This window comes from Tamandua tetradactyla, chromosome 6 (genome assembly GCF_023851605.1).
Source record: "Tamandua tetradactyla isolate mTamTet1 chromosome 6, mTamTet1.pri, whole genome shotgun sequence".
Classification (NCBI taxonomy): domain Eukaryota; kingdom Metazoa; phylum Chordata; class Mammalia; order Pilosa; family Myrmecophagidae; genus Tamandua; species Tamandua tetradactyla.
The window spans coordinates 28,422,325-28,449,289 of record NC_135332.1 but is presented as its reverse complement, the minus strand read 5'-3'; the positions used below and the strand labels follow the sequence as shown (position 1 = coordinate 28,449,289).

The following is a 26,965-nucleotide window of genomic DNA, read 5'->3' as shown; positions in this document are numbered from 1 at the left end:
GCAAGACATACAGAGTTCCTGTAACCTGGTGTTTGCCTCACCACCATCGCTCAGCTCCCTCTCCTGCTCCCAACACACATACCAGGGAGTACTTGCCACAGCGAGCAATCTCAATACATACTTTACTGGTCCTGCCTCTGAGCAACCTCAATACATACTTTACCAGTCCTGCCTCTGTGCCTTTGAACATGCTGCTCCCTTGGATGGAATACTCTTCTGCCCCTTCTCTATCTGCAAACCCTTTCCCATCTGGTCTGTCCCAGCTCAGGGCTTCCATGACCCCATAATACACAGTCACTTCCTCCGTAACAGTGTCAGCAGTGTTCTCAGTACTCTAGCAGCCATTGTCATCTTGAAGTTATTTTTCTCTGTGTTAGTCCCCCTTTCCGCCCACCAACCCAGATGCTGTCAGGGTATCTCCCATGGTTGGCCCATGATGATTCAAGGATGTGTATGCTGGAAGATTAGAGAAGATAGCTTTCTCAACTTTTGTCCTGATTGTAACTATGATAGGAGGGATGATGATTAGATTTTGGGAAAAACTAGTGGAAAACAGGGACAGGGCAGGGAACATATGCTATTCATCCATTGTTTGAGCCTGGACACTTCCCCAAGAGCAGAGTCATCAACCCACATTATGTTAACTCCAAGGGGGTTTTCAAGATCTGTCACCTTTTTGGTAATGGATGGTGGTGATGGGAGCACAACATTGTGAATGTAATTAACACCACTGAATTGTATACTTGAAGGTGGTTAAAATGGGAAATTTGTTGTATATGTGTCACCACAATAAGTAAAACAAACAAACAAAAAAACCCCTTATAACTGTACAACCCAAAGAGTGAACCCTAATGCAAATGACAGGCTTTAGCTAATAATATCATAATAATGTTCATCAATTGTAATGTACTATATTAAGGTAAAAGGTTAATAAAGAAAACTGGACGGGTATATGGGAGCTTTGTACTTTTTGCATGTTTTTTTTTTCCTGGAAACCTACAACTGCTCTAAAAATAAAAAAAAAAAAAACATTTTATTTATTTATTTTACAGAAATAAACCATCACCCACCCAAATGCCAGAAAGGCCAATTGCTGTGTCAGAGGTCACACAGCTAATTAGGGGCAGAGCTGGGACTAGACTCCAAATAGCTCTGGAAAGTTTGGACAGATAGTTGCCTCATTCCATGAACTTCCCTTTCTTCCTATCCTAACTGCAGAATGTCCCTGGGTGATGATGTCCTGACACATTCAAAAGTACCACCTGGATTCACTCACATCTTAAAGCACCTGCTCGGACCTCGGACTGCTGGAGAAGAGGATTTTTTAATTTCCATTTTACAGACTGGCAAACCCAGGCTGTGAAAGACAGACCTCCCCAGCACATTGCTAGTTACGCAGGCACTAGGTGCTGTGCTCTTCCTGCAGAATGAGCTAAAAAGACAAAAATCCCACACATGCACAGTCACTATTTACAATAATTATGACCACTGCCTCCTAATGCCTGGGAAATCCCCTCACTCCTACCAGTTCCTCCTTAGACTGAGCCTCCATCCCTCACACCCCAACCAAACCCACCGGAGAGATCATTGCAGTGTCATAACCTTTGCCGGGGAAATCACCCTTCCCTCCTAGTCAGGCACTTGACAGCGTCATGGCTCACAGCAACACTGTGGTTGGTCCCACTGTTCACATGCCAGGAGAGTCAAATTGAGGGTCTCGGATAAGATATCTATGTTCAAGGCCAAGAACTGGGAGGCCTAGGACTCGAATCTATGTGTGTCTCCAGCGGGCCACGCCAGGTCCCCCCAGTGGGCAGGCAGACCACACGAAGCCAATTATTAGCTGGGCAACCTCGGAAAAGGAACCTAACTTCTCTGAACGCGCACAAGGTCAGAGACTTAGCCTTCCGGGGAGAAAGCGATATGCAAAACAAACGCAAACGAAACACCAACCCGCAGGCGCAGTCCTTTCCCCGAGCTCCGGGGCTTTCTACCGAATGGGTACCAAAGGCGTTCCCCGGTCCCGAGGACCCGCAAAGCCAGGCGCCAGGCCGGCTGGAAGAAGCGAAACCTCAACACTCTCTAGTCTCCCCCGCTCGGTTCCAGGAACTGGTAAGCCAGGCTTCACGGAAACGCGCCCTGCTGCAGCCACATCGGAGCCCCGGGACCGCCCCAAACCCCGGCCCGCAGAGGTGCGGGGGCCGGCGCGGTCGGGCCCGAGCACCAGCGCGACCCGCGCTTCCGCCTCCCTCGGCTCCCGCGGCGGCCGCCGCGGCCCCACAATCCCCTTCTGGCTCCGGGGACGGGCGGGGCGGGGCGGGGAGGGGCGGGCCGAGCGGACGGAAATAATTTTCTGTTTGGTCGACTCTGCCCCAGTCCCTTCGCGGCGGGACACGCGAGATGGGCACAGATGCGGGAGGCGGGAAGCAGGAGCGGGAACGTGCTGGCTTGGCACGCAGGGGAGGGCGGCGAGCGGAGTAGGGACTGAGCGCCTACTGTGTGCCTTAGCGCCTTACAAAAGGCATTTCGTTGGCTCTTCACTTCAACCCTTGCAAGAGGATATTAACGCCCCCATTTCCAGAGGGGCAAGCTGAGATTCGGGGAGGTGGTTACTCTCCATTAAGTAACACAGCCAAGATCTGCGTGCCTCCCCAAATCTGTGCTCAGTTACACTAAGGAGAGCACAATGAACTTGAACAGTTTTTTTGGCCGAGTCCTGGTTACGCTCGTTTTCTTGTGGATGGGCACATAGTAGGTGCTCACTAAAATGTTGGAAGCTGAAGAACGAGCTTAACAGCGCAGTCCGAGGGGTGCCCGCCGCGAATCCAGCTCCGCCCACGGGGCGCGGGGTTTCCCCAAACCTGGGAAGGGAACTTTTGCGGATGCGCGCATAAAAAAGCCGACATCCCAGCTCAGCACCCGCATTCGACCAACACGTGTTGGCAGAGCCCCAGCTGCAGCGGAGGACAGCCTGGGTTCAAATCCTGGCTCTGTGACTCTCAGGCTGTTTGTGACATTGGGCAAGTCACTTCATTCCTCGGAACCTCGGTTGCTCTTTCTGTAAAATAGGAATATTAGCACCCGCGCCAAAAAGGTTGTGGGGAGTATTAAACGAAACAAAGTTCGTACAACACTTCGTAAACGCACAATAAAAACACCGGTTCATTCTACGAGCTTCCGAGGGCTCACCCAGCACGGGGTCGCCCATCTCTGAATAGAGGGACAGAGCGGCCCTCGAGTGCCCCTCGTTCGACGAAACCCGAAACTGCGATCACCGCGGCCCCAGACTGTTTCGAAGGCAAATATTCAAACGTTTTACACTGGCAAACGTAGGGCTGATTTTTTGAAAGGTAATTCGTTAGAAACTCTTAAGTGAGACTTCTTTGTGTCTTCCTAAACTTTTCGTATGAGCCAAGTTCACAGATCCGGGTCCAAGGTGGTCCTCGCGGGAACCCCGGCGCTCCGACAGACCCCGACAGACCCCGACAGACCTCAGCTCTCCGACCCCCTTCCCCAGGCACGGAAGCGGCGGCGAACCAAGCTTCCCACGTCCCGCGCGCCAAGACCGAGCGCCTCCGTCCCGGCAGCTGTCTTGGGTTCCCTGCGTCCATGCAAGGGCGAGGAGAGATGGGGGACTGCAGCCCGAGCTCAGCTTCCCCAAACTCCCGCCTCTCCCCGGGATTAACGGAGTAAATCCCTTGACGCCACAGACCAGGTCAAGGACAAGTTCTCCCCCGCCCTCCTCCCCTCCTGGGTTGGGATTCTCCCCCCTTCCCGGATGAAAGGTACTAAAAAAAAAAAAAAAAAGCTGGCGCAGGGCGAGTCGCGGGGGGGCGGTGCGCCGGGGCCCGGCCCCTTGATGTTCCGGTTGAACAGGTGCTTGTGAAAAGGAGGCGGACCCGGCGGAAGCGTCTGCCAGGGGGGCAATGTGCTGAGAAGAGCGGGGGAGTCTCCTCCACCCCCAGTACCCCGCCCGTCTTCCCCTCTCCTCATGGTCTGCTCCTCCCCCGCAGGAAGCGTTCCCGGCCGCGAGGGCTTTGAAGTGCCGCTGAAGCCCCCAGAGCCGCCTTCTCCCCTCCCCCACCCCACCTCTCGCAGAGAGGGGATGACCTTTGGTCCCTGCAGGCGTCAACTCCCTTTTAGTAAGGGGGGTGGTCAGACCTCGTCCTCCTTGCCCCCACGGGTCTTGGGATGAAGCCTTAGGGCTGACGCCACCTTACTTCTTCCCCAGGTTCAATATCAGGGACTTTAATCCTTTGAGGGTATCGCGTGTGAGTTTGTGTTGTGTGTTTGTGTGCGTATGTAGAGGTCAAGTATGACTTCGTGAGCATCTCTGACGTTGTGGGTCTCTAATTTGCGTGGGTCTCTAAGCGTGCCTGAGGGGCAGGTTTGCGTCTCTGGGAGTGTCAGGTGGTGTGGCTGGAAGTGCGTTTGTGTGTCTTTGGGGCTCGGGGTGCCCCTAAGACGTCTAAGTCCCTGTGTGTGCGTGTGTGTCTATGAACTAGACGGGAAGCTCCCCGAGGGCAAGAATCTTGTTCTATGCACTGCTCTACCCTAGCGGTTGGCACGGAATAAGCGTTCAATAAATACCTTTTGAATGAATAAATAGGTTGTGATAGTTTCTACCTCCAGAAAGTTCCCTACCCTCCAGAAGAGTCCACGAGGGGCCAGCCAAAAGAAACCCCGAGACACGCAGGGGCGAGCGGCCCACGTCGCTCCTGCTCCTTCTAGCGCCCCTTCCCCGGGTCTCCACCTCCAGATTTCCTCCGGGTTGAAGAAACAGACGGAGAGACGAAGACCTGGGTGGAGGGGCTTGAGAGACTCGGAGCTCCCGATGGAAAGGCAGGCAGGGAAGGGCCGGGAGGGACGACTCGGAGCCAGAAAAAGAAAAAGAAAGAGGGAAAGCAGCACCAAGCGTAGGAGCGAAAACGCTCCCTACCAAGCCGGCTTTGTTCTCTGAACCTAAGACTTTACCCGGCGGCAGGCGGGCCGGGAGCGAGCGAGCGGAGGCGCGCGGCCATGGCTGCCGCGGCGGGGCAGGGGGGCCGAGGGGGCGGCGCGTGAGCGGGCGGCGCGGGGCGGGCGGCGGGCGCCCGGGATGTGCCACTCGGCGCCTCCCCAGCCGGGCCCGGGCTGCGCGGTAGCCGGGCGGCCCTGGTAGCTGGGCGAGCCGCGCGCACGGGTCTCATTGTTGGGGGGGGGAAGGGAGCCCGTCGGGGCATGAGGGCGAGAGCACGGCGGGGGGGGCGGCCAGACAGAGCGAGCGAGGAGGAGGAGGAGGACGCCGAGGAGGAGGAAGGAGGAGGCAAAGAAAAGAAGCGGCGGCGGAGGAGGAGGGGGCGAGGAGGCGCGCGGCCCCCCGCTCCCTCCCTCCCCCCCTGACCCCCGACCCCCGCCGGCCGGCCCCCCGCCACAGCCCCGGAGGGAGCTCATGGGAGTATGAAGGAGATGGTAGGAGGCTGCTGCGTATGTTCGGACGAGAGGGGCTGGGCCGAGAACCCGCTGGTCTACTGCGATGGGCACGCGTGCAGCGTGGCGGTCCACCAAGGTACGGGGGTGGTCCGTGGGGGGCGGAGGGACCCCGGGGGTGGCGCGCGCGGGACGCCCCCAGCCGCGCCCTCCGGAGACCTCCCGGAGCTCGGGTGCCCCTCCCCCACCCAACCTGAAGGCTGAGGGTGATGTGGGGGGCTCTCCCCGCCTGGTCCTGGAGGACCGGGTCAGGCATTGTTTTCTTGCCTATTGTTTCAGCCCCGCGCCCCCCACCCCAAGTTGAGGGAGTTTGGGGAGAGTCTAAGGGGCAATGAGTGTACTCCCTGCGCCCCACTCTGCCAGTTGTCGCGGCTGCCGGGAGAATGTTTACCTGCGAGGTGTTCCCTTCCCGCCCGGCTATTTTGGTCCGGGCTCGCGAAGGGAGAGGTCAAGGGGGGGTACACCTCTACCCCTCCCCCCGCTTCCGGATACTGGGAGGAGCAGAATTAAGAAGGGAGGAGAAAGGTCCCCAGGGCAAAGAGGACTCCTAAAATCTCTGGGGAAGCGCTGAGGATAGAAAAGAGGTTGTAGCGGGGACAGGGAATCATGAAGAGGGAGGTTTGGAGTTTCCCCCAGCAGCACATGGTTCGGGAGTTAACTCCTTGAGGAATCTTGCCGAGGGCGCAGGCTGGCATCTTCTGCTTGCCTGGCACAGCCAGCTGTACCCCCTCCTCTCCTTCCTGGGACAGCCCTTAGTCCTGTCACTATTGGCCCTTTTTTTTCAGTCCCTCGGCACTGCACCTGCCCTGAGCTTTGACTTTTGACCTATTCAGTAATTTTTAGAGGCAGTGGATGAGATCCCTGGACCCCGACTTCCCTTCCTCTTCACTTACTGGCCCTTTAAGAAATGCCCCCCCCAACCAAAAATAACAACAGAATGTGTTTGATTATCATGAATGTTGTTCCCTCTGTTTCTTCTGTTTTTAATGATGGGGACTGTTTGGTCTGGGGCAGGAGCTGGGGAATAAGTCCAGAAAGAGCATAGGGAGAGGATTTTCTAGAAGTTTAAGGTCAAGGACTCACCCCCTGCCCGTGCTTGGAGTGCTGACCAATTTGTTGTGGGACCGGCTGTGTGTGGCTGGGTATTCCCTGTGTTCCTGCTGTTGCATGAGTGGTTCCCAGACCTGGGAGCAGCCCCCTCTGTCGGAAAGTGGCTCTCGTCCTTTAGAGCCAACCCCTTCCCTCACCTCCACCCCCAGTGTCAGAAAACCCACTGGCTGACAAATTTGTTCAGTGACTCTCCTCCCTCACCCCCAGCTTGCTATGGCATTGTCCAGGTGCCAACAGGACCCTGGTTCTGCCGGAAATGTGAATCTCAGGAGCGAGCGGCCAGGGTGGTGAGTTGAAGACTCCCTCAAACCACCCTCATCTCCCCAGCCTCTCCCCCCCCACACACACCTCCAGGCGGAGGCTAGGGTGGGACTTAGCTCTGTCGTACAGGACTTCCCCTTTCTGGCGCACCTATTGCTAACTCCATCGCCCTCAGTGTGCCCCACCTCAGGAATGGGGCCTTTCATTTGTGTTTGCTTGAATTTATCATTATGGAAAGTTCTTAATAGAAGTAGAGAGACTAGTATAATGAGCCTTGTATTTCTATTACCCATCTTCGATAATTACTGACTCAGGATTCCTCTCTACCCCTACTAACCTGCCCCCCCCCCAACAGACATTTTATCATTTCATCCTGGGAATCTTTGAATGTGTTCAAGGAAAGCCCAGCTCAGTAGATCCCCCCACCCCCTTTTGGAAAGCCCCGCCCAAACTCCTATACCTCCTTACATTGGCAGAGGTGTGAGCTGTGCCCACACAAGGACGGGGCATTGAAGAGGACGGACAATGGAGGTGAGGGGACCCCTAAGCCCCAGGGCTCATCTGTTAAGGCCAGCAAAGCTCCCTGAGCAGAGGTCTTGGAAGGCCAGAATGGACTGGGTTGGGGGTGGCTGTTGGGGTGCCCATCCCTAGATGGCACTGGAACCTGATGGGAAGGCTGTGGTGGAGGGGAGTGTCCTCAGCATCGGGGGATGGAGGACTGGGGCTGGCCACCTGCAGCTGAGACCGCCCTGCCCTGCCCCAGGCTGGGCCCACGTGGTGTGTGCCCTCTACATCCCTGAGGTACAGTTTGCCAACGTGCTTACCATGGAACCTATCGTGCTGCAGTACGTGCCTCATGATCGCTTCAACAAGGTCAGCGGCCCCCGCGCCGGCCCCTCCCTCGCCAACCATCCTTGGGTCCCTCCAGCTCTGTGTTCATCAGTGTAATTTGATTCTGTCCAGCCAACACCTTCAGGGAACCCAGGGGGTTGGTGGGCACCTACCAATGAACCACCCTTCCGTAGACAGGGTGCTCTAGAACCCAAGTGAATTGGAGGCTCCCTGGCAGTAGTGATGCCTGCAGGCAGACCTCAGCGAGTATTTCATTCTTTCAATCACTGAACGCATTTTATTACTGAGTGCCTATTATCTGCCTGGACTGCTGCAAGGTGCCAGGAATAGAGCGTTCAGTGTTGATCCAGACAGATGTTCTTAAGGGGGGTGGCAGTGGTGGTGGTGGTAGCACAACGTTGTAAATGTAATTAATGCCACTGAATTGTATGCTTGAAAGTGGTCAAAATGGGAAATGTTATATTGTGTATATGTTACCACAATAAAAGTTAAAAAAAAAAAAAAAGACAGATGTGCTTCCTGCCCCCATGGAACATACATTCTTGTGGGGGGAAGACTGTAAATATCAATAAACAGGCAAATCAAGTAAATGCAAATTGTGGTAAGTGCTGTGAAGAAAACAAACAAGGAACTGAAATTAAGAATATCTGATGGGGGGGCTTACTTTAGATAAAATAGTCGAGAAGGGAGACATCCAGGCTGAGATGAGGGGGGTGAGAAGGAGCCGGGCTTGAGGGGGATGGGGGCTCTGGGTTTCAGTCAGAAGGAACAGCATGTGCAAAAGGCCCAGAGAAAGAATATTCTTGGCACTGAGTGAGACATGCAGTCCCCAGACTTAGAGGGCTCAGCTTCCAGTACTGCACTGCCCTGTATGGAAGACAGCAGCCACACAGGGTTGTTAAGGTGAAATAAAATTTAAAATTCCATTTCTCAGTCACACTAGCCACATGGCATGTGCTTACGTGGCTATTGGCTACTGTATTGGACAGTGCAGATTACAGGACATTTCTATCACTGCAGAAGGTTCTTTTGGAGAGCACTGGCCTAGGGTCATAGGGAGAGGAAAGAATTGAGGGGGAGGCCAAAGGATCCCTCAGGCAGAGGACAGGGGCATCCAGGGAGGAGGGGACGATTGCACTATGTCCTGCAGACATGTTACATCTGCGAGGAGCAGGGCCGGGAGAGCAAGGCGGCCTCGGGAGCCTGCATGACCTGTAACCGCCATGGATGTCGACAAGCTTTCCATGTCACCTGGTGAGACCCTGCCTGCGGTGGGCACCCTGGGGTGCTCTGGGCGCCCAGGCCAGCTGCACCACCTCCCACGAAGTTTCCCGTGGATAGCCCAGTGGGCTTATCCCAGCTGCTATCTTTTTGGTGATGGTGGCAGTGCTTTCCTTTGGATGGTCTTGGCCTCACCCCAGCAAGAGTCCGGGAGGGTGGGAGGGAGGCACCTGGTCTCGTTTGCGGCCACCCCCCTCTCAGGCTGACCTCTCTGGGTTAGCGCCCAAATGGCAGGCCTGCTGTGTGAGGAAGAAGTGCTGGAGGTGGACAATGTCAAGTACTGCGGCTACTGCAAGTACCACTTCAGCAAGATGGTGAGTCTTACCAGCCAGCTCGTGAACCAGGCGGCCAGCCTTTGTTCAGGGGGCGTGAGCTCTGGGCCAGGCCTGGGGCCTCGTTCTCGGAGGACAGGTGGGCAGGAGCCGGTCTTGAGGATGTCTCCATTTGATAAGGAATAAATTAAAGTACAGCACAGGGGTGTGAATCAAGGCTGAACCAATCAGTCTCCTCTAGAACACAGAGTTCAGACCCTGCCTGCCGCAGTCCGGGAGGCTTCAAAGAAGAGGTGGCATTTAAGCTGAGTCTGGAAGGTGTAAATAATAAGAGCCAACATTTATTCGTTGGGGTTTACTATGTTTCAGTCTCTCTACTAAGTACTTTACATGTATTATTAATGTCTAATTCTCTCAGCAACCTTAATTTTACAAATGGGCAAACTAAAGCTCACCATGGTTTTATAACTTATCTCACAGCTGGTATAAGGGATTCAGAAAGGCAGTCTGTTCGATAGCTCAGGAGTCTGCCAAGCAAAGACAGAGAAACGCATCCCAGGCAGAGGAACCAGCACAGACAAAGGCCTAGAGATGAGAAAGAGCATGTGTGAATGCTGCAAGAACAAGATGTTCAGTGGGGCCGAGATAGGAGATGAAGCACAAAAGCTCAGGCAAGGCCACATTTGAGCGGGCTTCTGCCCCAGGCTTCAGGAGCCTGAGGAGGAGCTGGAAAGGGGGTCCTGTCCCATGCTTGTGGAGAGAGCTGCATATTCCAGGAGGTAGGAGGTGTTCTGGAGAGGTAGGCTGCAGCCTGGCTGGGAAAACTGCTTGGACTGTGCCCCAGGCCACAGGCAGCTAGTGGAGGTTTGTAAGCTGGGGAGTAACATGATCAGATTTGTTTTTTAGGAAGATTACCCTGGCAGCAGCTATGAGGCTGAATTGGAAGGGCCGAGGCTGGCGACTGGGAGACAGCTGCGAGAGCGGGGGATGGAGGGCTGAGTCTGGACTCCAGAACCATTTCCAAGTAGACTCACCCAAATGGGGGCGGGGCTGAGCATGAGTTAGGGTGGCACATAGGATCCAGCCTCTAGACACTAGGTGGATGGGACTTGAACCCCTGCGGTGCTGTGAACAGGAAAACAGCTGACTTCAGTAGGATGACCCCATGTCCTGGTTTGCCCTGGACAGTCCTGGTTTATGCCTCTTACCCTGATATAATTATTTGTAGCTCCCTCTTTCATTTCCTGATTTGGGCTTTATAAACTATATAGTCACCGTGGTTTCAAGGTTTGGTGATGACTTGGATGCCGTGGAAGCTTGGTTTGGCTTGTCGGAGGCAGATTCAGGGGTGTAAGCCCCCTGGGCGGGGTGGTAAGGTATTAGGTTTCTAAGACTAGGGTTGAAGTCCCTGGGGTGCCCACGGGGGCAGGGTGCACCCAGGTGTGAGGAGAACCAGGAGAGGGGATTCACAGCTCAGCAGGGTAGGAATGGTATCCAGTACTAGAACAGGATGAAGCCTGAAATTAGCTTTTGGATGTGGCTATTAGGGAGGGAGGTGGTGACCGTAGAGGTAGCAGCTGTAGGCCTGGTGCATGTGGAAGGCATCAGACTGAGCAGGACAGAGTATATTAGCAATGAAGGGCAGAAAGGAGCCAGGTCCTGGCTGGAAGGAGGAGCAGCATATCCTTTAGGACAAGAGGGTCCCCTGAATTTGGTGGAGGGGAAGAACCAGGAACAAGGGAGAAGGGGATGAAGACTGGAGTGAGGTATCCATGGAGAGGAGGATGGGATGTAGAGTGCAGGGAGCCGGAACTCCCTATGAGCGTCCCTCCTGCACATCCTCTAGGAGACAGAGCCATGGCTCAGTCTGCCTAAAATGGGCCAACTGGGTACCAGGCAGAATGGTGGGTGGGGGACAGGGGACCTGGGGCCCATCCTACCTCCAACTGTGCCTTGCTGGGGAACCTGAGACAAGTTCCTGCCTCTTGTGGGCTTCAGTTGCCAAATCTGTACATTGGATAACCAGCTCGGGAAGCTGTAGGATTTTCAGGCTGGAGAATGCCTTTCGGAACAGAGCATCATTGAGGCTTCAAGGACCATCTGCCCTTCTCAATTCTCTCCCCCAGAAGACGTCCCGGCACAGTGGTGGGGGAGGAGGAGGCAGCAGTTCTGGGGGAGGCAGCAGTGGCTTTATCACTGGTCGGAGAAGCAGGTCAACCTCTCCATCCGCCCAGCAGGAGAAGCACCCTACCCACCATGAGAGGGGCCAGAAGAAGGTAAAAGTCCCTCCCTCTCCCTCTTTCCCCCCCAACTCACAAAACGCTTTCAAAAAGTGACCACAAGGTGCCCCCCAAAACTTGGGGCCTGCCACCCTCCCTTCCACTGGGGCCACCGAAGGGCAGGAAGGGACCAAGGAAGTGAAACCTGAGGGTCGTGGAGAGTGAAGGGAGGGCCTGGCTTCCCTGTGCTGCTTTGGGTCCCTGTGTGGTTCCCCTGTGCCCGCTCCATGCCAGGACAGTGTCCCCGAAGTCCCTGTCACGTGGCCCTGACGTGTGCACACATTTCCACAGTGCCTGGCCCCCCTCCCTCTGCAGCGCTCTGTTTCCCCGGGTGGGCAACCTCACAGGCGTGCGCGCGTGCACATATGGGGCTCTGTGTCGCCGGCGTGATAATGGGACAGGCTATTTTTAGCAAGTGGGGGGATGGTATGGGGGAGCTGCTCCCTCTCAAGAGAGTCTCAGAGGAACCTTCCTAAGCTACTCCTGTCTAGCCCTTCCTTCAGAAGGGGAGATGACACCCTCAAACCCCGTCTCTGAGAGGGCCAGCTCCTCACAAGCACATCATGTTATTCTCACCCACTTGGCACCTCCAGCATCAATACCTGCTCACCTTTCCCTTCCCAGAGCCGGAAGGATAAAGAACGCCTTAAACAGAAGCACAAGAAGCGGCCTGAGTCACCCCCCAGCATCCTCACCCCGCCTGTGGTCCCTCCTGCTGACAAGGTACCACTTCCCACATTCAGGAGGGTGGGCCCAGTGTGAGAGGTCAGGGGTGATCCACGGACCTGGGCTTAGGTCAGTGTGACTTCCTGCCCCTCCCCGCCATGTTCCCCTTCCATCTTCCTGTTCTAGCAAGAAGGGGTCTGCCCTCCTCAGCCCCACCAGTCCCCATAAGGGTGGGGGTGGATGGGAGACACTGGCTGCCAGATGTTCTCATCTGCCTTTCTCTAGGCAGGAAACCTCAGCACTGGGCTCTTGTCTACAGAGAATTGGGGTACAGTATTCAGGCTGATTCTTCAAGTCCCTGGGCATAATCCCCCATCCCCCAATAGGCAGAGGGCACACCTTCTCTCTTATCCCTCCCCTGCTGTCATCTCATGAAAATCCTACTTGGACAGTTTGGGGGCTGAGGGTCCCAGCCATGGTAACATGGAAAACAGGCCTCTAAACAGCGCCCCGAAACCCCGCCATCCTGCCCTTCCCAGCAGGGTCATGGTATGGCAGGTCTGTCTCCAGAAATGGACAACATCTGGATTAGCAACCAGCAGGCACTTTCTGACACTAGGGACTCCCTTATCCAAGCCACACAACCCTCTCTGTCCCTCCTCCTAAGCCACCCTTTCCTTGGAAAGAAGACTTGGGGGCAGGAGAAGCTGCTTCCTCCTGGTGTCCATTACTGCCCCAGTCACCTTCATCCACCTCGGGTGGCTGGCAGAGCCCTGGGCATCTTAGTGGGAAGCTCAGGGATCAGACTTCCCAGGGTGATGTTCCTGTGGCAACTGCCCCAGTAACCCTCTCCCCTTCCTGCTTCCCAGTGCTCACTTGGGAAAACTTGTCATCTGTACCCTCTGACCTTTCCTGGGGGCTGCAGGCCTCCTTAGCTCTGCAGGCAAGTGGAGAGAAGGGGCCAGAGATGTGGGAGCTCCCCCAGTGGCTGGGGGTCCCCTCGGACATAATGGGACTCTCTGCCCGTCCTCCTCCAGCATTTTTAACTACTCCTCCTCCCAGCTGCTCTCCTCCTTTGCTCCCAGAACCACATCTGGCTGCCTTCAGAACTCCCGCTGTTAAAAAGAACAAAGAGGAAGACAGAGACCAGGGCTCTGCCCAGGGAGGGGCCACACAGGGTGGCTACCGTTCTCCCTGTCCATTCTCCCTTCAACATTTGTTCGTTCGCCACACTTTTACTGAATACCTGGTTTCTATCAGGGACTGGGCTGGGTCCCAGGGACAAAAGGATGAAAAGTGCCATCCCTGGTAGGAATAAAAAGCACTAAATGATCTCCCACATGCCAGGCACTCTTCTAGGCTATAAGGAGGGAATGGAAAGGGTATGGAGATTGGTTCCTTTAATCCTCAGAATAATCCAGTGAAGTAGGTATTTTATTATCCCCATTTAATACATGAAGAAATTGAGGCACAAAGAGGTTAGGTGATTTGCCTAAAATCACACAGCAAGTGAGTTGAGATTTGAACCCAGTCTGGCACCAGGGTCTGTGCTCTTAACCACCACAGAAGGCTGCCACTACCATCAGAGTCACCATTGTGCTACTCAGAATTCTCCAAATAGGTATAACTAGCCCCATAAGGGCAGTGAAGCTCAGGGAGGTTGAGAGGTCTGCCCAATCTAACATGGCCTGTGAAGGGCAAAGCCAGCCAGGCTCGTACCCCACTCTGTGGACTGCAGAGCACAAACTCCTTCAGCCACCTCCCTGATGGCCTCGGAGAGGTCACTGGGGGCCTCAGACATGAGGACAGTTCCTGTCAGTATGGTGTGGCAACTGTTGACATAGTGGATGTGGGCACATGGCACCTGGGAAATAAGGGGACAGAGTGACTTGTTCCACCCCAGGTGTCCAGGGAGGCTTTCCAGAAGAGGGGACTTCCAAGCTGGATTTTGAAGGATGATGAGAAGTTTCCCAGTAAGAGTAAGGATATGCTCTCCTCTCCTAGAGAGCTAGTCCACACAAGTTCAGGCTGTCTAGGAAGAGCAGGAGTGGTCAGGGAATGGGGAGCAAGCAGGGCGCTGCAGCTCAGAGTGAGCAAGAAGGGGGGAGGGTGGGAATGGGAGGGCCCAAGGATGGGGCAAAGGAAATCCATTCTCCCTGTGGTTCCTCTTCCCAACACAGGTCCAGCCCTCTTAGCCCTTCCCCGCCCCTCAAGGCTTAAGAGGACTGAATGAATAGATATTTGACCAAGCGTGTACAGACTTCAGAACTGTTTTCATCTCTCCCTGCCCTCTGTCTTCCCTACTGGGGATGAAGTGCAGACACCTTCTGGACTCAGAGCTTTCCCTCTGCCTTGCACCCAGGAAGTCCCACCGCTGCCTCTCTGCCTCCCTACCCAGAAGTCCTTCATGGAGCTAATTATGGTCTCTCCCAGTTGAGCCCCAGGTCTGTGACCTGCTCCGCTCCAGGTGGTGAGCCTACGCTCCGGGCAGCCAGTGTTCAGTCTTCTTCTGTCTTTACCTCCCTCAGGTCTCTTCCTCTGCTTCCTCCTCTTCCCACCACGAGACCAGTAGTCAGGAGACCTCTGAGAGCAACAGGGACTCAAAGGGGAAAAAGTCTTCCAGCCATAGCCTGAGTCACAAGGGGAAGAAACTGAGCAGTGGGAAAGGTGTGAGCAGTTTTACCTCCGCCTCCTCCTCCTCTTCTTCCTCCTCCTCTTCCTCCTCCTCTGGGGGGCCCTTCCAGCCTGCAGGTGAGTGTGGGGGTCCTGGAGGAGGCAGGGAGGGGGACAGCCTTTGGTCCTGAACTTTACTTTGCGTATTGGTTTTGCATGTTGTCTTGCATTTCATTGGCTTCTTAAATTGAATCAGGATAAAGATGGGGGATCCCCATCAAACGACTCCTCTCCAAATCCCTCAGTCCTTCCCCGTTAAGCTGGACCTCTCCTCCCTTTCTCTCAGGGCCCACCTCTCCAATCCCATAACAATATTCATTGCTGGAAGGTGCTATTTTAAAAGCACCAACGCTAATCTTACCTCAGATAATCTTTACAGTGGTCCAGTAAAATCAGTAGGGTGGTAGTTACTCTTCCCCATCTCATTACAGGTGAGAGAGTTGGGAGGGGGGACGAACTTGTCCCAGGACACGAGTCAGTGGCAGAGCTGGGACTGGAGACCAGGCTTCCCCGGCCCTGACCAGACCTCCCTCCAACCACTGTTTTGTTTAGGAGTGGGAAGGAGTGACAGGTTCTAGAGTATACGTGTAACGTTGTCCTCCCTCTGTGTAGTCTCGTCCCTGCAGAGTTCTCCTGACTTCTCTGCTTTCCCCAAGCTGGAGCAGCCAGAGGAGGACAAGTACTCCAAGCCTGTGGCCCCCACCCCTTCAGCGCCCCCCTCTCCCTCAGCCCCCGAGCCCCCCAAAGCTGACCTCTTTGAGCAGAAGGTGGTCTTCTCTGGCTTTGGACCCATCGTGCGTTTCTCCACCACCACCTCCAGTTCGAGCCGGGCCCGGGCCCCCTCCCCTGGGGACTATAAATCCTCCCACGTGTCGGGGTCTGGGGCCTCAGCAGGCACTCACAAGCGGATGCCCACACTGAGTGCTGCCCCTGTGCCTGCTGAGGAGACTCCTGAGACAGGCCTGAAGGAGAAGAAACACAAAGCCAGCAAGAGGAGCCGACATGGGCCAGGCCGTCCCAAGGGCAGCCGGAACAAGGAGGGCACTGGGGGTCCGGCTGTCCCGACCCTGCCCAGTGCCCAGCTGGCTGGCTTCACTGCCACAGCTGCCTCCCCCTTCTCTGGAGGGTCCCTGGTCAGCTCTGGCCTGGGTGGTTTAGCCTCTCGCACCTTCGGGCCTTCTGGGAACCTACCTAGCCTGAGCCTGGAGTCCCCCCTGCTGGGGGCAGGTTAGTGACTCCTGGGAACAGGACATCTCAGGGCCCAGCCAGCCTAGTGTGGACAGAGGTGTGAACAGGCAGTTAGAGGAAAACATGATAGAAACTGGTCAGAGGACAGAGATAAAGGATGGAGGTCACAGTCACTTCCAAGACACACCCCAACACCACCAGTCTTCTGCATGGTTGAGTGGGAGAGTTTGGGTTGGATTGCCCAGCAGACTTACCAAGTTTGGGGAAGGGAATTAGAAAAGCTTGGACTTCCCCAGGGTGGGCAAAACAATCTAATCAGCAGGCATGTCAAACAGATATCCCCCAGGTGAGAAGTGACATCTTTGCAACAAGAGGGTTAGACTGGTATATCTGGCCAGATCTAGGGGAGTCAGAGCCCACCTGACTGAGGGGCCTTTGGGTTACTGTCAACTCTCCTCTGTGTCCTTGTACCTACAGGCATCTACACCAGTAACAAGGACCCTATCTCACACGGTGGGGGGATGCTGCGGGCGGTCTGCAGTACTCCCCTCTCTTCCAGCCTGCTGGGACCCCCAGGGACTTCAGCCCTGCCCCGCCTCAGCCGCTCCCCATTCACCAGCACCCTCCCCTCCTCCTCTGCTTCTATCTCCACCACTCAGGTGAGGCCTCACTCCTGGGCTCCTCCTTCACTGGTGTGGGTGGGCTGCCAAAGACTCCAGCCCTCCAAGAGAATTATGGTTTGACAGATGGGGCTTGCTCACCAACAGAACTTCTCTCTCTGGTCCTCTCTCCTCCCTGGCACACCTCACCCCTGGCCATCCCAGTACATACGGTTGTGCCCTAATATCTAAGAATAACCACCAGGCTGGACTCTACCTCCTTTCCCTCAGGTGTTTTCTCTGGCTGGCTCTACCTTTAGCCTTCCTTCTACCCACATCTTTGGAACCCCCGTGGGCACCGTTAACCCCCTCCTCACCCAAGCCGAGAGCAGCCACACAGGTATGTGACTGTATAGCACGTTCCCCTTCTCAAAGACCTGGGGGTTACCCATCATATGTATGAGGCCCCTTCCTCTGACCATTCCCACGCTGCAAAAAAAAAAAAGTAAATAGTTTTGCAGTCTAGAAACCAGGGTACACCTTTAGGGGCGGAAGCAGGACAGGGCAGAATTACTTCTCTATCTCACAAAAGAAGCAGGCAGAAATAAATGACTTGCTCAAGGCTATTGAAATAGGGAATGTCAGAGCCAGGCCTCAAATTCTGAAGCTCAGCACTTTTTGCTGGAGCAATACTCCCTCCCTGGCCTTAGTGTGTCCTTGTCTCCTAGTATGTCCTTGGCCCCAGAGTTTACAGGTGGGCAAACTGCCTCTGGTTATTTAGGGGTTAAAGGGGTGGGCCTCAAACTCCCACTCCCTTGAGAGTCAAGCCCTACAGAGCTGATTGGTGCAGAGATACCACCTGTCATGTGAGGGGGCGGGGCTTACCATCCAGCTGCTGGTTCTGGTAGGCCTTCTTAAAGAGGCCCCATTCAATTCCAGGTTGAGACCTAACAGTAGAGTGACACCATATTTTCCAAAACCCAAATGGGGATACTGTAGACCAACAAAGGGTTTTTTTTTTCTTTTATGAATATAAAACATTATGCCAAAAAAAGTCATACAAAGATGATCAGAATAGGTATAGTTTTTAAGGGATTGCTGCATGTTCAATCCTTTGCTTATTTATTTATTACTTTTTTATTTATTTATTTTATGCCTCAAAATAATCACTCCAGAGAAGTTATAGTTACGTGTCCAAGGCCATACAGAGAATAAGTGCTGACCCACATTCAATCCAGGGCTGCCCTAACCCCAAATTCCTAGAGCTCTGAAGCTCCCAGGAAGAAAATTAGATGGACCTGAAAGTAGCCAGGCAGTGTGAGACTTTTTGCCTAAAGGGGAAGAGATCGCAAGGCCTCGTCTCCCAGGGGGCCGGGTTTCCAAGCCAGGGTTCCCAGAGCTTTCTGTCCTTGGACTGCAGGTCTGCATTGGGAAATCTTGGCAAGGGAATCTGCTTTGAGGTCCCAGACATCCCCCCACCTCCTGGGCAGGGACCCTAAGGCAGAGAGCACTGCTCCCCTGCTGATCCTTGCTCTCCTTCTCCTTCCAAGAGCCAGACCTGGAGGACTGCAGCTTCCGATGTCGGGGGACCTCCCCCCAGGAGAGTCTGTCTTCCATGTGAGGGGCGCTCGAGGGAGGGGACTGGAGGGACAGAAGGGAGAGGAGTGGGGTAGAGAGGCGGACGCTGGGGGAAGTGGGAGGACCGCAGGAAAGGGACGGGAACCCCTGGTGGGGGGAGGTGGGGAGACTGTTGTGGGGGCGCGAGGTAAGCCTGATCCGGGTTTTCCCTTCTGAACGCAGGTCCCCCATCAGTAGCCTCCCTGCACTCTTCGACCAGACAGCGTCCGCACCCTGTGGGAGCAGCCAGTTAGACCCCACGGCCCCCGGAACAACTAACATGGAGCAGCTGCTGGAGAAACAGGGCGACGGCGAGGCCGGCGTCAACAGTGAGGAGGGGTGGCTCCAAGCTGGGAGACCTCCTCTAGGACACCAGACTTGTCACTCCCCCACCCCCGAGGTCCCCAGACGCCTTCAAGATTCCGCCCCTAGACCCCGTCCCCAGCCTTAACTCTGGCCCAGGCCCGGCCCCGCCCTTATTAACCCTTGCAAGTCACGCTGCTGGCCTTTCCCGCTCTGCATCCGGCCGTCTGCCTTCGCGGCCTCCTGGACCTTACTAATCCCAACTTCCGCCCGCCCTCCTTCCGAGCCTCAGAGCCCGCCCTTGGTCCGCTGACCTCTGGTTGCCCAGGCCCCAGCTCTCCGAGCTCACCTGTGTCCCTCTCTGGGCCTGCACCTTCTCTTCTTGGTCTCTAACCTCGACCTTCTAGTCCCATTCCTCTTTCCCCCCCCGCCAGCCCCGCTTTCCAGGCCCCGCCCCTCCAAGCCCCACCTCTGGTCTCCTGGCCCCGCCCCCCGCCCCGCCTCTCCAGGCCGCGGGACACGCTCTCTCGCCTCTCTCCGCAGTCGTGGAGATGCTGAAAGCGCTGCATGCACTGCAGAAGGAAAACCAACGACTGCAGGAGCAGATCTTGAGCCTGACAGCCAAGAAGGAGCGGCTGCAGATTCTCAACGTGCAGCTTTCTGTGCCCTTTCCTGCCCTGCCTGCTGCTAACGGTCCTGTCCCTGGCCCCTACGGCCTGCTTCCCCAAGGTGCGTGAATCTGGACAAGCCGGGGAGATGGAGCCTCAGCCGGGTGGACCGAATGGGCCCTGACCTCCCACCCTCATCCCCTTCCCCCAGCCGGCAGCAGCGACTCCTTGAGCACCAGCAAGAGCCCCCCAGGGAAGAATAGCCTCGGCCTTGACAATTCGCTGTCCACGTCCTCAGAGGTGGGTGCCACAGGGCGGGGCGCCGGGAGGTCTCAAGCTCAAGGGCTGCCTGGTCCCCATCTGCACTGCATCTGTTGGAATCTGGGCAGTGAAGTAATTGGCCAAACTGGTTGACTGATTGATTCATTTATTAAACCAGTGATAATTAGTAAGTGCCTGCTTTGTACCAGGCACTGGTTAAGCAGTGGGAACACAGTCCTGCTCCTGGGAGATTGACCAAATCCAAGTAAACAATAAATAATTACAAAATGGAAGAAGTGTTAAGATGAGAATAACCTGAGGGCCGTAAGGGAGAATTGGGCAGCAGGGATCCTTCTGTAGAAAGGGTAGCTAGGGGAAGCCTCTTTGGGAAGTATTTGTGAGGGTTTATTATAGCACCTCACCTAAAAGAATCCCTGTGTAAGCAGTATTGGTTGGGTAGCAGTTGCCCTTGTCCCATTGTAGTTTTTACTGGAGTCCACAGACTGGCGTCTTATCATCTGTCTGCCTTCACTATGTGATTTGAGCAATAATAACCATAAAAGTACGTTATCTCACACTTACCCTCTGTCAGGTCCTGTGCTCAGATTTTTAGTGTATTGGTCCATTTAGTCTTCACAATAACGCCATGAAATAGACATTCTTATTTCGAGTAAGGAAACTGAGATAGAGTCGTTGTATTCAAGGTCACAAAAACCATTGAATTGTGGAGGTGGAATTTGAACCTGAGCCTTTCATTCCAGCTGCCATGCTGTTGCCTGTAGACTTATTTAATCTGTCTAAGAATCTATGGTTTCACCCATAAATTGTAGATAATAGGATTATGCAGGGTGAGCCTTGGGTCCAGTTCACTAGAAGGACCTATCACCATTATTGTGCATTATTGAACAAGGATGACAGTGGGTGCTGGGCTCCCTGAAAGTGCTCAGTACACCTGGTTTATGAAGACTATTGGGATTCTTAGCCTTCATCTCTGAGCCCTGATTCTTCTTCTGATGTGGCTCTGCTTGGGGATGGGGTTTGGGTGGGGTGGCTGCACTCTGTGACAATGCTGGTGGGTGCTGGGCCGGGGGCCAGAAAGGTACTGCTGGCCCCCTGCCCCTCTGACCCCTCCCTTCCCCCTCCCTCCCCAGGACCCACACTCAGGCTGCCCAAGCCGCAGCAGCTCGTCGCTGTCCTTCCACAGCACGCCCCCACCGCTGCCCCTGCTCCAACAGAGCCCAGCTACTCTGCCCTTGGCCCTGCCTGGGGCCCCTGCCCCGCTCCCGCCCCAGCCGCAGAATGGGTTGGGCCGGGCATCCGGGGCAGCGGGGCTGGGGGCCATGCCCATGGCTGAGGGGCTGCTGGGGGGGGCTGGCGGGCAGCGGGGCCCTGCCCCTCAATGGGCTCCTGGGAGGGTTGAATGGGGCTGCTGCCCCCAACCCTGCGGGCTTGAGCCAAGCTGGTGGGGCCCCCACGCTGCAGCTGCCAGGTTGTCTCAACAGGTGAGGGGAGAGCTCAGCCCTGGGGAAGGGAATGGGGGAGGCTGGCTCTGGGAGGGATTTCCCCCAAACATTCACAGTCCCAAGAAAGGAAAAACGTGCTCAGGTCTAATAGGCATAGTACCCTAGTCTTCTCTTGGCTTCTAAGCTCAGGTAATGCCACTCCTTAGAATGTTTGCTATAAGTACTCTCTGGATGGTAGGTCTCCAGGAATAAGATGTCCTGTTTATTTTATTTCTTGTCCCCCAATGTAGGTTTTCATTCTGGGGAAATTCTTCCATCTAATTTTGTTTCCCTCCCTCTCTGAGCTCAGTCTCTTGTTTCTTTAGACCTCTAAACTCTCATATCCCTGCCTCTCTCCTCCAGGGACTGAGGGAGGCTGGGATCCTGCTGGGGGTTGTGGGTGGGTAGAAGTGTTTCCCTCTCCCTTCCCCACAGTCTGTGTCTTGTTCCCTGCCTCAGCCTGACCGAGCAGCAGAGACATCTCCTCCAGCAGCAAGAACAGCAGCTCCAGCAACTCCAGCAGCTCCTTGCCTCCCCACAGCTGACCCCGGTAATGCCCCTTGGTCCCCAGTCAGCTCAGAAACCCGCCCTGTTCCCCTTTCTTCAGCGCTGCCTGCATCTCAGAGCATCTGGGCCAGCTGGGGAGGCTGGAGTAGAAGGCCGGGGTGGGAGGGGGCACCAGGCTCGGCTGAGGTTGAGACTGTGCCACTGGAGCTGGGCCTGTATCGGGCAGGGGTGGAAGGGGCAGAATAAGCACTGTTTTCAGAGCCCTCCTGCGCTTTGGGGAGGGGATGCTGCAGGATGAGCTCACATCTTAGTGTGGAGGTCTGGAGGGTATTGAGTCCCCAGCTATTGAGCATCTCGTTCCCAGCCCCAAGGATTTTCAAGGAAACTTTTTAGGGACTGTTTGAGGAGGGGGCTGAGCAGGTGATAATCAGCTCCCCACCCCAAACCAGAGTAGTTTGCTTTGGCTGGCTCATACGTTAGGTCCTGCTAAGGAAGTTCTGCCTTTTAAAAAACAAGCATTTTCATATAAAGAAACATTAGAAAGAAACACAAGGAACAAATCCAACTGGTTACCTATAGGGGCCAGATGGGGATGGGGGTAGGAGCAAGGTACCATTCATGGTTGTCATGGCGACTGAGGAACTGATAACCCTTCAGTGGGCAGGGCCAGGGTTCCTGCCCTTGGCTGATCGTGCTCCAGGTGACAGATTGGTTGGGGTGCGACCTCTTTCTCATCCTGATGAGAAGACCAAGGTCCACAGCAGGGAGGTGGAAACAGAAGCTTGACTGTCTCCAAGGTCTTCTGCCTCGTGCTTCCAGTGTGATGGGATGGTGCCTGGGCCGAGCAGGGCAGGCTGGCAGCGGGGAATAGACCCTGGGGACCCCCAGCCACTGTACAGTCTGCCCCCCTTACAGGAACACCAGACCGTTGTCTACCAGATGATCCAACAGATTCAGCAGAAGCGGGAGCTGCAGCGGCTGCAGATGGCAGGGGGCTCCCAGCTGCCCATGGCCAGCCTGTTGGCAGGAAGCTCGACCCCACTGCTGTCTGCGGGCACCCCTGGCCTGCTGCCCACGGCGTCTGCCCCACCCCTGCTGCCCGCAGGAGCCCTGGTGGCCCCCTCGCTAGGCAACAACACAAGTCTCATGGCCGCAGCAGCCGCAGCTGCAGCAGTAGCAGCAGCAGGTGGACCTCCAGTCCTCACTGCCCAGACCAACCCCTTCCTCAGCCTGTCCGGGACAGACGGAAGTGGCAGTGGCCCCAAAGGAGGGGTGAGTATGAGGTCTGGAGCCTGCCTCTCTCTCTTCTCAGAGATGGGTAGAAGTGGGGCTTCAGGGGCATCATCAGAAGGAGGAAGGAAGCTACCCCCAGGTCAGTGAAGTGACCGCAGGTATCCTGCTGCAGACCCAGGGCCTCTGCTATCCCTTGAGGGTCTTTGTGCAAAACAATATGCTCTGATGGGCTAATAATAAAAGGACCAATTAGAAGAGGGCATTCCTCTCTGAGTGAACCCCTGGCTGCCTTCCTCTCGGTGCACAGCCCGGGGCCAGGGCACTGGCCTTGCCTGGCTCATGCCCACTCAGCTAAGTGCCCTTGGGCAAGGCAGCCTCCCCACTCCCACACGTTGGCCCTGGTGTGCCACCCTCAGAGCCCAGGCCAGAGGCTGGCTCCTGTTCTGTACCCTGCAGCAGTTTTCTAGGCCCAGCAGGCTGACCTCAGCTGGGCTGTTTGGCCCAGATGCCTTTCCACACCCCAGCCTCCCTTCTTCTCTTTCCAGACCACTGACAAAGGAGCCTCGGCCAACCAGGAAAAAGGTTAACTCCACCCATTTCCCTCCTGACCCCCAAGTAGAGGGGGCAGATCCTAGCCTGAGGGGTCCTAGCCTGGAGCAAGCACCCAGACCCAGACCTGGAGAGACCGGGCCTGGGCACGTGCTAAGGCCCAGGGAGTGTTGGGGCACTCCTGGTGCTGAGGACTGAGACCGAGATGGGCGCTCCTTCCCCACCCGGTCCCTTTCCCCCTCTGCACTGACTCCTTTGTGAGAGGCGCAGAGGGCAGACAGGCTCTAAGCCCTCCTAGGAGTCCCCACCTTCAGCAAATGTCTCGGGGTCCCCTGGGCCTGAGTGGGAGCTTGATCTTGGACCTGCCACATAAAATGGATCACCACTTGAGTGAGAAGTGGAGGGGCAGTCCCTGGGCAGTCTGTATCCAGAGTAGGAATCCTTAAAGGAAGAAGAGGTGTCTGGAATTTTCCTGTAGTTTCTTCCCTACTCGGGCAGATGACTGAAGGAAGGGTCCCGTGGACTGTTTCTCACTGCCCTTTCCCTCAACAAAGGTCACAAGCTGAACCTGTAAAATCCCAGAGATTAGGGGGGCTGAGGGAGGGGAGAGGAGCAGCAGACTCGGCCCAGACCTCCTCACTTCTAGGGCAACCCCCACCCTTGGTGCCCCTGCCCCTTGTTTGCACTATTGGATTTAGGAGTGCCGAGGGTGGGGAGATGGAGCTGTGTGACTGATAAAGTGTGTGTGTATGTGTGTGTGTGTGTGCGTGTAAATGTGTCTTCCTCTGGACCTGGGGCAGCCGAAGGCAGGGATAGGAGCAATGGTCAGATGAGGCAGCACCAGAGGGGGCAGTTCCCAGCTCTTACTTGCACCCTCCCCACCTCACCAACTTTGGTCCCACTCTGGGGCATGAATAGTTAGCAAAAACCAGAGCAGTTCTCCAGTGTCGGAGAGGGGTTTTGAATCAGGGTAATAGCCCTCCTGCCTTCCCCCCTCCCCCAGACCCCACAGGTCTCAGACTCCCTCAGGGCCCCCTCCCCCACTGATAGTTTGGTCTTGCTTCCCTGGCACAAGGAGATCCCACAGATTGGGGGAGGGGGCCAGGAGGGTCAAGTGCCCCTTCCTTTAGCGGAAGCCTCCCTCTTAGAATTAGCCAGCCTGCTTCCCCCAGCCCCGCCCCACCAACCAGGGAGATGCTTAAGCTGACCTAGCAACTGTCCCCTCACCCACCAACTATTTCCCCAGGGTATCGTGGGCTTCCCACCTTAAAAAGAGTCCCCACCTGCCCTAGGCCACCAGGGTCCCAGGGCCCGTGGGACTGTCAGGAGAGAGGCGAGATTGAAGACTGTGTATGTGTTTCAGTTGCACTGGGGTTGGAGCCGGGAACAGCGTTTCCAGCCTTCCCTGAGGCTCGCGTCTTGTTAGTCTCTTTGCATGTGTGGGTTTTTTGTGTGTGTTTCTGTTTGGTTTTTTGTTGTTGGCTTTTTTTTTAAATAAAGAAAAGAAGATGTGTATATTTTTGGCAATGACAGAAACGTAGTGCAGATATATTTTTGCCTGTGCTGCTCAACTGGTTTTTTTCTGATACTGAAAATAATATTAATATTCCTGATGATGAGACTTTGTAAGCTGTTAGGAAGCTGATAATGGAGGGAGGTGGGGGGACCCTTCAGAGGCAATTTCTTAGGCACTTGTAAGGGCTTGGGGGTGGGGGGAGGAGTTGTGCTGACCTCAGAAATACTCACCTTTTATTAATGTTAAATATCAGAAAGAAATGATAGCATTCAGCATTTTATTCATCTTAATCTATTGAGCTTTTTAACTCCCTGCCCCAAACCACTGAAAAAAACAAAACAAAACAATGTTCAGTCTCTTAGAAGAGTTGCTCCTTGACACCCACACCCTGGCCCAAGGCTGGCCTACTTAGAACAGAAGTCAACCTCTGTTCTGGATGGCCGGGGAAACAAGTTCCCTCCCCCCCCCCCCCCAAGGCTGCTGCAGCGAAGAGGTCCAAATGATTTAGTGCACTGGAATCAAGACCTCATCTTCCCCCCAACTCCTTCATCCCCCGCAAGCATGCTTCTGCTCTCCCCCACCCGGGCAGTGGACACTTTCTCAAGCCCTTCGCATCACCCAGAGTGGGATGCAGTGACCGCTTGTCCAGTTAGATCTGAAAAAGGGGCCCAGATGGGTGTGGCTTGGTGCCTGCCTCCTCTCTGCAGCCCCCCCCCACCCTTGGGGCCGAGCATGAGCAAGGCAATGGTGTTTCCTTCTTTTGAGGGAGCTTAATAGGAAAGGTTCTCTCAGATCTTCAGGAGGCAGCAAGAGTCCAGAGCAAGGGGTTGGCCGTAATGACTTCATCCTCTTCCAGTTGCAGTCCCTTTCTGGAGGATGCATTTGGGTGGGGGATGGGAGGTGACTCTGATTTGTTGATCTTCTCTCTAGGGGAGAGAAAGGATGTGGTTTATGGGGTGGGGAGCAAATGTCTAAGAGTGGAGCTGTCCCTGTTATCACAGTGAGGGGAGGAGGCGTGAGTGGGGCATGTATGCAGAGCTGGTAAGTCCAGCCTTGGGGTCTCGACTGGGTGTGTGAATGTCAAAACTAGAAGGGACCTGGTGTAGGGGCTGTTTGAGCCAGCTCCTCGCTTCACGTGCTACAGCTCCAAGCCTGGTGGCAGAGCCAGGACCAGCCCTCAGGACCCTGGCCTCCTGGTCATTGGCTCTCCCACCCCACTGTAGCACCTCCACGTGATTGGCTCTCTGTCCTTGTGTATGTGACATGTATGAGTGCTGGGCTTTGTCCCAGATTGGAGGGTGTCTATGTAGCACTGACTGTCTTAGCTCAGAGCTGACAGAACCTCTTCCTAGACAAATGACACTTTAAAGGTTGTCTTTTCTTTCTTTCTTTTTTAACTGTCTCATTCGTTTTCCTGTTTGTGGAGTTTTTCCTCCTAGGTCTACTGCTGCCTCCTGGTGCCCTTACCTTGAGGCTGATGAGGGGACCCTTAGGCTTCCTTCCTGGCCCCTCCCTCTTCTGAGTTCCAGGGAAGCACTCACCTTGGGACTCTGACCCAGAGGCAGGAAGGGCCTAGACGAGCCAGAACAGCCAGAGCCAGGGCCAACCCTGGGAAAGGGTGACACCTTCCCCAGCCTCACCTTTCCCCAACTGGAAATGCAGACAATTTTTCAAAACTCCAAGCTAAGCTCCCTACCAGCTTCAATCTTCCTTGGTGGTGGGAAGGAGGAGGAGGCTTGCTCCCAGTTCTCCTTCATCTCGACTTGTTTTCCTGGGGAGGTCCCTGAAGGGATCCAGGTAACTTCAGTTGGGGATGTGGAAGAAGGTGGGTGCACTGGCTCTACCACTCAGGCCACAGCCATCCAGATCGCGTGTGTCTAGCCCCCATTCACTTTGTCTACTGAACTTGATCTACTGAAAAGTCGGGGACTGAAGGGTGCTCACGTTCTCCGTTGTTCACTTCCTCCTTTTCCTCAACTTGTAAGTTGAGCGGTGGGAATGAAGGCCCAGACCTTGGCTCCCACCCCACCCCCCTCCCTTTCCATCCTCGCCTGTCTCTGAAGTGGCAGTCCCTTCCCAGGGAAATGGGGAGGGTGGGGAAATGAGAGTTTGCAAACCCAGGGGCTCCTTTTTCATTCTTTCTAAAACCTCCTTTATATCCTCAGCCCAAAAGCCAATGGCTCCCAGCCACCTCCAAGCCTGGAATTGTGCATATCCCG

At 55.2% G+C, this 26,965-nt stretch overlaps 1 protein-coding gene and 2 long non-coding RNA genes across 3 annotated transcripts in view; 1 reads left to right on the top strand and 2 right to left on the bottom strand.

Annotated features, from left to right (window-relative positions):
- The window catches only part of LOC143687538 (uncharacterized), a 34,839-nt gene extending 28,689 nt beyond the window's left edge, over positions 1-6,150 (bottom strand). Inside the window, exon 1 of the long non-coding RNA XR_013177566.1 lies at positions 5,861-6,150. This is a non-coding gene — a long non-coding RNA (uncharacterized LOC143687538). The remainder of the gene's footprint in view (positions 1-5,860) is intronic.
- On the top strand, positions 5,080-24,743 carry MLLT6 (MLLT6, PHD finger containing). The gene is given in 21 exon segments (XM_077164568.1): positions 5,080-5,548; positions 6,787-6,866; positions 7,317-7,371; positions 7,604-7,713; positions 8,843-8,946; positions 9,194-9,287; positions 11,372-11,521; positions 12,149-12,247; positions 14,719-14,941; positions 15,476-16,090; positions 16,529-16,710; positions 16,942-17,050; positions 18,201-18,267; positions 18,451-18,596; positions 19,114-19,299; positions 19,390-19,478; positions 20,591-20,803; positions 20,805-20,941; positions 21,401-21,491; positions 22,364-22,720; positions 23,227-24,743. Coding segments are annotated over 21 exon segments (3,258 nt in total). The 5' UTR covers positions 5,080-5,439; the 3' UTR covers positions 23,269-24,743.
- Positions 12,348-18,988, bottom strand: LOC143687539 (uncharacterized). Its single transcript, XR_013177567.1, has 4 exons — positions 18,920-18,988; positions 15,616-16,133; positions 14,585-14,956; positions 12,348-14,218 (listed from the first exon to the last, which is right to left on the bottom strand). It is a non-coding gene; the product is annotated as an uncharacterized LOC143687539 (long non-coding RNA).
- Positions 24,744-26,965: the final 2,222 nt, after the last annotated feature.